The 10712-nt window shown below is 33.1% G+C and overlaps 1 protein-coding gene across 1 annotated transcript; it reads left to right on the top strand.

Annotated features, from left to right (window-relative positions):
- The first annotated feature begins 4685 nt into the window (after positions 1-4685).
- On the top strand, positions 4686-7594 carry LOC134696692 (uncharacterized). The gene is made up of 2 exons (XM_063558610.1): positions 4686-4741; positions 5804-7594. Exon 2 carries the CDS (start codon positions 5809-5811, stop codon positions 7465-7467), a length of 1659 nt encoding a protein of 552 aa, XP_063414680.1. The 5' UTR covers positions 4686-4741; positions 5804-5808; the 3' UTR covers positions 7468-7594.
- The last annotated feature ends 3118 nt before the right edge of the window (positions 7595-10712 follow it).

Below are 10712 nucleotides of genomic sequence, written 5' to 3'. Positions count from 1 at the left end.
TTTCGCATCTGTGAGGCGCACCACCAAACGTTGTAGTTGGGATTTGCTACATACAGTCCGTAACAGAGAAGTGATCGAATTCGCGTTTCTTTACCTTCAGAATAAGTTACGTTATCGACAAACTTATTCCAGAAGTGACATAATTTAATTTTCTTCATCGACTAAATATTTCATGTCCAATGTGTAAGTTTTCATTGTTTAAGTCGAAGTTTTTTTCTTTATACCGTCTATAATATCTATACTTTCGTTTCCATGAAAAGGCAAATATAGCTTACGTTTACATACAACAAGAACGAATTGCACTGTACATGCTGTAATTTTACATTTTTTTCTTTGAAAATTGTTATAAAGAATTATTTGCATCACTGTATCCAGGTTCATTTAATTTTAGAAATCACCGATTACTTATTATAGACTGCTTGCACTATGAATATTTATGGGATTCAACACTGTAAATGTTTTTTCAATCGTCTGATACAGAATACACCATATCTTTTCTTTTTCATACCTATCTGTTTATTATGTCCCTGGGATTATGTCAATCATACATTGTTGCAATACCGACATATAAAAAAGAAGATGTGGTATTATTGCTAATGAGACAACTATTCACAAAAAGACCCAAATGACACAAACATTAACAACTATGCTTGTACTTTGTCACAGAAAAAACTGAAATAAATTTCTTTCAAATCGAAGCAAAAAATACAAATGTACCCTTTAACATTTGAAATGTTATAGACAAAATTGCTCTTTATCTTAAGTAATTGACGAATATTTGAAATTTAAACCTCTATAAGATGTGATGTACGGCATTTGATTTTATCATTTGTAATGATCCATATCTGACAGAGAAGAAATATTCATAATTCTCAGAAAGTTTTCGTAAATATTGTTAGATACCATTACTTGTTTTAACAATCAAGACAACAGAGACAAACAGGGAAACAAATATGAAAATGAAAAGATATGACTTAAGTGTTAGCATGATCAGGGAGACGGCACCCAATTTACAAAAAAAATAATTGATGTTTTAAGGAACTGTAGAGAACTCCACAGGTTTTCAACAAGGGTAGAATTCAAAACCTTGAAAATGAAAGCCTCGAAATCCATGATACGTTTTCTCTCCTTGTTGAAGGCCGTACTTTAACCTATAATGGTTTAATTTTTAAATTGTTATTTGGATGGAGAGTTGTCTCATTGGCACTCACACCACATCTTCCTATATCTATATCTACAAAATCCAATCATGTACACGACATATAAAACATGTATATTCATACATGTATATTTATATATTGGGAATTTATTGTTGTTTCCAAACAGAATTATAAGGTTATGTATAAGTGCCTCCGTTCACTATAAATTGTAAATTGTCTTCCTAAAGACCAGCAAAAATAAATTGCACAAGTTCACGTAGTCATAAAAAAAGTCGTATAATTTACGTTATCGAACAAAAAATCGGAAATACGGAATATTATAAGTGAATGGTTAGGAAATCCGTTTCCCCTACACGTTTTAAAAGTCAAAGAAAAATGTTTTCCCTGATACAAACATTTTAAGAACTAGCTTTGTGTAACCTATATAGACAAATTCGACTGTATGTAAGGCAGTTAATATGCTAACTCTGATTTAAAACTATCTTAAAGAACTTTTTTGTCATTGAGAACCTATGTTGCTTATGGGTAATATATATAGTTGAAATGTTGCATGATCCATCAAAATGAAAACTAGCGCAGTTTTGCGGACGATTTTTATTTGTACACTGCTAAAAACTGCCAGGTCCTGGCCATGGTATATTTTGGAGAAATTATTTTTACTGATTTTTACTAAAGAAAATTATTCTCTGTGTGTGCCAAGGCAAGAAATAGTTTTGCTCGTTATTTTTTCATATTAAAAAAATTCTCAACAAAATTTTCACGTTTAAACTGTACTAGAAAAAGTTTGGCATGTGAAACTGACGAAGGCATATTCTAACAGAAGTACAAATACCAGTCCTCCCTTTGGTGTATACATATGAGAAAACATTTCAAAGTTATTGATTGAATTCAAATCCATCACACATTATAAAGAACTTCATTCCTATCAAACATCTTTTTAATTGTTTACCAGTATATTTCTTTTAGTTTTGGGTAAAATTGTAAAGGAAACAATACTATCAAGACGTCCTTCCATAAATTTCAAGAAATTACTACTTTTCGCCCCATCGAAATGATGCATGGACATATTTTGTTTCATATTATTAGAATTATTTTCAATATTATAGGTATTAAACTTGATTAACGACACATGAAAGTTTGTCAGCATTGTCAATCTTTTTAACGTTAAAGTACCAATAGTTCGGTCACTACTCAATAAAGTTTGTCGATGACGTAGCTAATTTTGACGGTAAAGAAACACCAATTCGATCACTTCTCTGTTACGGGCTGCACACGGGTCATAATCACAGGGTTGACACGCAGGCACTAATACACTAAATCATTAATATTACTTCCTATTGTAGTGATTTAATCAGCATGACTTTATGAATGGCAATAGGAATACTAAAAATCTAGATTTAAAATAAGGCGTAAGTACTGTAACAGTTCCAATTTTTTAACCGACCAGACGTAAAAACGGCGAATCAAAGAATTCAACTTTCTTACAATGCTGTTGATTAAACATTTCTCCATTCCAAGCCCTTTTGTTATCCAAATAATTAATATTACCAATAATTGATCAATTCCAGGTCGACGGGTTCAAGCAGAAAGATTTTGAAAGCAAAGAAAACTGTGCATCTTATAATCAGCATGACTTTATCAGATGAAAATACCAATAGTCACAATCCAGGCTAAAATAAGGCTTATACATATTAGATACTTTAATTCAGTCAAGGACCCGCTATATTGCTGGTGTGTTCTACTATCCTTAAAATGAAACAAATGTATATGTCAGTTATGTACTTATTAACGGATGTATTCTTTCCAAAAGGAACACGACAAGTGTAATACTTAGGGAATGACCTAGTTATCATTTTGAAGTATTTGATGGGCGTTCTTGTTTCTAAGAATTTAGTTTTCTATAAATATAAGAAGATCTGGTGTTAGTGCCAAGGAGACAACTCTACATCCAAGTCACACTTTGTAAAAGTAAACTATCATAGATCGAAGTACAAAAAAAAATATTTGGCAACAAAGAGCCTTGGCTCACACCGAGCAGCAAGCTTTAAAAGGCCCCCAAAATGACTGGTGTTTTTTATGCGTCTAATTTTTGTTTGTTGCTTTGTCGTTGTCAGATTCTTTTTGACCTCGTACCGTTCGTCAATTTGTAAGAAAGCTCTAGTATGACCAATGGTCAATGTATTGTTATGGTTTGCACAAAATGTATTGAGGTCTTCGGAGTTCGATAATAAACCACATATTGCAAGTACATGTATGTGTATATACATGTGATAATAGTATGTTATAACAAGTGACTGGATTTTTTTTGGGTTGCATTTCAGAGGTGTCGGCAGTACATCGAGTTACAGTTTTCCATTAAATTATATTATATGGTTTGTCCTGCGAGACATTCAACACTAAAGACGGAGATAATAAAAGATTCAAAGATTATAATCTTTTGCCTTGTTTCTAAAATCAAGATTGGCAAATCTGTATGTCAATTTTGAATTGATGTATCATTGTTTACATCATTTACATGCATGTATCGTCACATAATGTCACATTTTATCGATATTAAATGCCGATTAGTTATTCTGCACGGCCAATGCAAAATAAATAAGTTGAGTTATTATTTAGATTTATTTAGTTTTGAAGTATTATTGTCCAATTTGTATTTGGTAATCTGTTCAGTCAACATTTCGAGTTTGTTTGGTATATCTAGTATGCTAAAGTGAATACTTTCAAAGACATAGTTCAAATTGAGTTATCTTCCGTGTACCATTACAAAATCTAAAAAAAAAACGATACTTAACACATAGATTATGGTCATATACTGAAGGAAAGAGCATTTTGTTTACCTCCTCGAAAAATCCTGACGGTATATTTTGTATGAATAACGAGTCTTGAGATGTACATTACATGTACTGTAAAATAGAATGGTATTTGTTTCGAAACACTAAGGTTTTTCTACCCCAGGTATATGGTTTTATCTGTATTGGTGTCACATTTTGTAATTTTTGGTTTTAAATAATTTATGCTCTTTAACTTTGATTTGATTTGGCACTCCAGCAGTTTTGAGGTAGCGTCATTATTGTTTCTTATTGTAGGCGAAACGTGCGTTAAAATTATAAGCCTGGTAAGGAGGGAGACGAAGGACAATTACTATTTTTTTGCTTAATGCATAATGAAAATTCAAATATAATAATATAAAATCGCTTTTTGTTTTATTATTTACATCAAGTGGTATTTAACGTCCATCGTTTTTTAAAGATGTCAGATTATTTTTTTTAGGTAAGATAACTTGTGTTTATCTAAGAAAACCTGAAACAGTAAAGTTTGAAACCTGCTTGTTGTTAGATTTTGTAATATATGTTTTGTAAAATAATCGTTGCAATCAATTTAAAAAAAGAATTCTTTCCCATTGAAACTTCTGTACAATTTTTACATCTATTTACTAATTATGCACTATCTGTCTTTATCTGCACACGTATAATGATGCACATTTAGTACAAGTTATTTAAACAAATATTATAATCAAAGAGGAAGATCGAAGGTTCACTTGTCCCATTTTATATCATATGATGACAGATTAACTCTGTAAGGTTGGTGTTTTTCATTCTATTGTATTTTTTTCTTTTCGATAAGTTTAAAATTGTACACCAATAACAAATTAAAAGAATAACCAAAAAATGTGGACAGTACAAAATTGTTGACAGTACAACACGGGGCACCAGCTACAAATACTCGACTCTTTTGTACAAATAAAAGTCAATAAAAAACAACACGCAGTCCAGACACAACATGTTGTGAGGTCTAACACGACCAGACACTTTAGTCTCAATATGTTCATCATTCACGTTTTATTCTCTTTTCCTTCTTTCTTTTTAAATGCTTTTGTGCTTTTTTGTAAATACTTGTTCGTTTTGAGATTGAAGCACAGCGATGACTGCTGTACCCATATTTTGACTTTTATTTATTATATAGATATAGGAAGATGTGGTGTGAGTGCCAATGAGACAACTCTCCATCCAAGTAACAATTTAAAAAGTAAACCATTACAGGTTAAAGTACGGCCTTCAACACGGAGCCTTGGCTCACACCAAACAACAAGCTATAAAGGGCCCCAAAATTACTAGTGTAAAACCATTCAAACGGGAATGTCTGTTTTGTTCACGCATCGTTGTAAGTATAACGGAATTTGATGCGACTGTCATATAAGTGAGAGAATTAACAATATAAAAGCAGGTACAATCCACCATTTTCTACATTTAAAAATGCCTGTACCAAGTCAGGAATATGACAGTTGTTGTCAAATCGTTTAATGTGTTTTGTCATTTGATTTTGCCATTTGATTTGGGACTTTATGAATTTTCTTCGGAGTTCAATATTTTTGTGATTTTACTTATACAAAGCTCGGGTTCTCTTGTCAAATTATGTTTATCATCTCTTAATTTATTATTTATACAAGTTTCGGATTTTCAATTATTGTGGCCTTGTGCATGTCTGAAGAGACCTAAATTTGGTATAACTATTTCTCACAAAAATTATGTTAAATAAATTATATGATCTAAAAGCACTGGTTTATGTTTCTAGTCAAATTTTAAATATGCATGAAAAGACGTTTTATTTTACTTGGTAGTATGAAATTTATAACTTTATTTCAGAAAACATGTCGGTTTTAATTTCCGGGTGTGAGCAACACGAACATGAAGAAGTTCGTTTCTTTTGTCAGGACTGTAAATTTTTAGTCTGCGACGACTGCATTACAGGACCGCATAAAAGTCACAAGTTCATGAAACTAAAAGAATTTGGAACCAAATGCAGGAACTCTCTTTTAAAGGCCATCACAGATGCAGAAGAGTCTAAAATTCCTCAAATAAAAGAATCAATATCGAAAGCATCAGACGTACAGACCATACTTAAATCGTCCGTCAGTGAGCAAGTCGAACTCATAAGAACGAAGCGACAGATGATTAATGATACATTTGATGAATTACAAAATGAATTGATTGAAAATCTGAACTCAGAAGAAAAGATTGCTGACAACGAGTATAAAAGGTTCATTAAAACACAAGAAAAACGTATGGTCGATATTCAGACAATACTTGAAACCTGCCAAACAAATAGCAACGATATTCCTGACACAGACATTGCTAAGTACCATGTGACATTAAAGAAACTGCTAGAACACGACCCATATACCGATACCATTCCAAACTTACAAGTACCGATATTCCAGTTTAACGAAGAATTTGCAACCAAAAGTAAACTGCGGCACATTATGGGACATACTGAAGCTGGAATATATGAAATGCTACAACCTATCAAAAGTCAAGAAACGGCAAGTGTTAAAAGCGAGGATTCCGGGATTATGGCACCTCAAAATGAAGCATTAAAAGAAGAAAACGAAGAAGGCAACATCGCTTATGTAGATGCAATTAAGTGGGATAAGGAAGAACTCAACTTAGTGGTGTCCTTTGCTAGTGGAAAAGACGTGGTTTGGATTGTCCCCCAAGAGATAGAATTATGTGCTTGGTTGATCGCTCGTGATGTAAATGACATCGATGTCAGAGGAGACATTATAACTTTAAAAACATTGAAAAACCTAGACCAGGTTCCAATCACAGCTGGTGTTAATACTAAAAATAGTTTGATGATCGGCTTCGCGAACAAGAAAACTTTAAAACAGTTGACTTGTTCTACTTCAGCAGTCACAAGGAAAACCTCGTTTTCACTTTCATCTAGTATTAACATAGGAGAGCTACGTTTATGCTGTATTTGTAAGGCTGGTACGAGCGGAGACGAGCTCATAGTATGTCTTTTCGACAAGTCTGCAGGTGATCGTGGAAGGTATGTTATACGGCGACACTCCAGTGGCAAGTCAGTTGCTAGAGAACTTTCACTTTACACAGATAAAGTTGACATCACCAACCCTGTTCAAATAAGTGAAAATAATGATGGCCTGTTTTGCATTGTATGTCGTCCTGAAAAGGAATCGTGGGTCCTTGTTGTTGATAAAAATGGAAATCAGCGATTTCGGTTTCTGTCGGTTCTAAATCCTGAAGAAACAGAAGACTTTGATATTGTAGGTGCCGGATTTCTAAATAGATCTTTGCTCACCATTACCAGTCGATCCAAACGTGAGCAGTATTTAGTCAACATGGACGGACAGTGTATTCAGAGGGATAAACTTAGAAATAACCCTATCTGTTGTACTATAAGCAGTCAGGACTATGTGTGGATTGGATTTGATGGCGGAGAAATTGCTATATTTAAATATACTGAAGATCATATTTATTCATCAATTGAACCAAAAACGCATATGTAACACCCAGAACATGAGTTAAACTTTAAAATAATTACACGAAAAACAATGAATAAACCCCGGGAAATTATCATGTGATACACCTGACCCATTGAATACCTGACTGTTACATTAAACAAAAATGAAGTTTTTTTTTTTATGTTTTTTATAAATTGACTAGTGTATATTAGTTTCCATGTATTACATACAATAATATGAATTATATTGGTTCCCTTCTTAATCAAACCTTGCTAGTGTATGCATATTGTGATATGTTCAAATATATACAATTTCCTTGCTGTTACATACAATGGAAATATAGACTTTAATAAAAGAGTAAAACATCAAATCAAGGAGTCTTTCGAGTCTAAAGTCAAATCTTATCGTAACCCATAAGTCCTGAGTGCTATCTTAATCATGATGAAGGAAAATTTTCTTTAGAATATACAACTGTTTTAATGTGACCAATTCGAATCAGCTTATCTAAGATATTAAGATTAATTTTAGTTTGTGGATTATTATATTTTATGTGTTAAAGATTACTACTGAAGTATTTTTGTTGCACTTGTACTTTTATTATATAAATAAATTTAAAAAAAAAGAATATGTTTGCTCTAGAAAGGAAAGGTTCCCTTTGGTTCTATGATAATTGTCCCAATGTCAATCATACCATACCTCAATATTTAACAGTGAGTTGTGGAAAGATCCTTTGATAAGGTGCTTTTTGTCTGAAATTCGTTTTTTGTCAGGTTTTGTATTTTGTCCAATAAGTTTGCCTTTTGTCCGAAACTTTTTCTTTTTGACCGTTGCTTTTTGTCCGTTGCATTAGTCTGTTTTGACTTTCTATCGGTATTTTTGCTTTTCGTTCGACACTTTTGCTTTAGGTCCGTTGATATAGGTCCGTTTTGTATTTTGTCCGACTATTTGGTTTTAGTCCGACACTTTTGCTTTGTGTCTGTTGCTTTCGGTCCATTTTACTTCTTTAGATGATTTAGTTTTTTGTCCAATTTAAAATGTTATAGGTGATATAGGGATAGAGCAATCGATCTTCTGCAGCAAAAATGGCAACCCTTGTAAATAATGATTACAGTCGAGCACACCAACAGGAACCTACGATCTCATTTTTGACTCTCTAGTGATTACTATAGATGGACTACTTCGATCACTCGGCCACATATGTCCTAGAGTATTTGTTTCTACATATTTCTTATGTGAACTACTGACAGTGTATCTAAATAATAAATTGCAATACAGTTTCTTTGAGTTTTTTTCAAAAGTATATGCAACACTCAGAAACGTGTCCTCCCCAAAAACGTATTTGATTCCCCCAAACGTGCCCACATCGGCGTCACTGAACTGCAAACATGTCTAGTTGTTGAAGGGCCCCAAAGCGTGTCATTGGTATGCACGCCCAAATCCGTCCACTTCCCCAAACGTGTCCATATCTAGCTTTTTTTTCTTTTACTGGAATTATCATTCTTGTCTATATTATAAATACGCTGGTTATTTAGGTATTACTATTTTATTAACGTGTACTCATTTCACTATTTCATTAAAAAATAGAAATATATTTTTTAATCCGGCAGAATAACCCTTGGTAAAGTGGTAGCGTCCGTTCGGCTAGGTTTAATTGTTCATTACTTTCATTTTGACATACGAAGATTAAAATAGTCTCTTACTGAAGTTTTTAAAAATCGGTCTTTTTATCCGCTCTTTAATTTTTTAAATGAAAATTCCAAATAGTATTTGTCCTAAATTTTAAATTTCCGGCATCACTACAGACGCACGAACAAGAGAAATAACGTCCAGTGCCAAATAGTTAATGCATTTTTTGAACGACATCAGTAAAAACATTTGGGTTTCTGCCTAAAGTTTTACGGTTACACGGGATAAATACTATACACATGGAAAAAAGTAATGCAACACCTTATCTTGGATTGAACATAATTGAATATTTGTAAAATAATATTGAAACGTAGTTAATGATAACATTGGCGTTAAAACGAACAACAAATGTATGAAACAAAAAAATATTTTGCTAAAATATTCATAACAAAATGAAGTGTTTTTTGTACAAATAAATGCATTTTACAACTTAAACTGTAGACGAACTTCACAACGTCAGACATTTAAAAATTAATCTTTAGATAATTTTTCACATCATGGTTGATCGTTTTACGCCAAAGAATTAGTACTTTGTGCGCACCCTCCACTCAAACGGATAACCGCATCTTAACGTCCTCTGAGTCCTGCCATAAGTCGACTAATTTGTTGCTAAGGTAGCTGCAACCATTCCTGACGATAGCTAGGTATAGTTTATTTCATGAGGTGTTTAAACTGAGGTGTCATTTCGTGCACTTTACGCCCAATAGTGGCCCATATATGCTCGATATGGTTCAAATTCGGGCAATGATAGGGCCAAGGAAGATAAACAGAACTCCATTGGAAAACTGGATCTTTCTCCACGATGCTAATTTCCAACTTTGGCGAGCTCTGCTCTATGTTGGATACGGGCAACTGTGTGTCTGTTCGTAAGTAAAGGTCCCCGAAATGGTCTTATTGTACGATAACCAGTAGCGATGAGGAGATCTCGAACAGTTCTTGTTTAAAGGCTCCTGTATGGTCATCACTTTCTTTTTAGGATTGGATTGTTTGTAATGGGCTTCCTTCTGACCAACCTTCATTATTGTTGATTTCCCCTAACAAATGTTATAGGGGATTGTCTTGATCTCAGAAGGTCTTTGTCATCGTTTGTTGCCTGATTTTTATTCTCAAAACGACTTATAGTTGAATGGTGATGACCAACAATACGTGCAATTGTCACAGCGACATACATGTCTCCTCATGCTGATTATCTGCAATCTTTCTGCAGGTATGAGTTGTACATGTGGATGACCAATTACAAGGTGTCAATTACATAAGTTTATAAACTTGGTTATTTAAAGTGTTAAAAACGATGAGGATAAACACATCTGTTTTATTGTTTACGAGTACAGTAGCTGCATGCGCAGATAAGAACTTATCGAATCGATATTTATTGATTAAACTCAGGTGATATTTAAATGATGTTTAACTTGTTATATTTGATCAAATTATATCACAAAAAAATAAAGAGTGTTTTTTAAATTTCAATTTCAATTTGGTGTTGCAATACTTTTTTCCATGCGTTTGGTTGGGATTAAAACCTGATACATACAATGTAACTACGCAGATATTGATTTGGAGAGCTTTTAAAATATCAGAAGTGTTGAAAAAGGTGAAGTCAATTT

This window comes from Mytilus trossulus, chromosome 14 (genome assembly GCF_036588685.1).
Source record: "Mytilus trossulus isolate FHL-02 chromosome 14, PNRI_Mtr1.1.1.hap1, whole genome shotgun sequence".
NCBI lineage: Eukaryota > Metazoa > Mollusca > Bivalvia > Mytilida > Mytilidae > Mytilus > Mytilus trossulus.
Note: the sequence above shows the minus strand (reverse complement) of the source record. Positions and strands in the feature narration are given on the sequence as shown.

Bases quoted from the DNA above. Each gene is read 5' to 3' on its own strand.
- LOC134696692 (XM_063558610.1), top strand. From the start codon at position 5,809: ATGTCGGTTTTAATTTCCGGGTGTGAGCAACACGAACATGAAGAAGTT.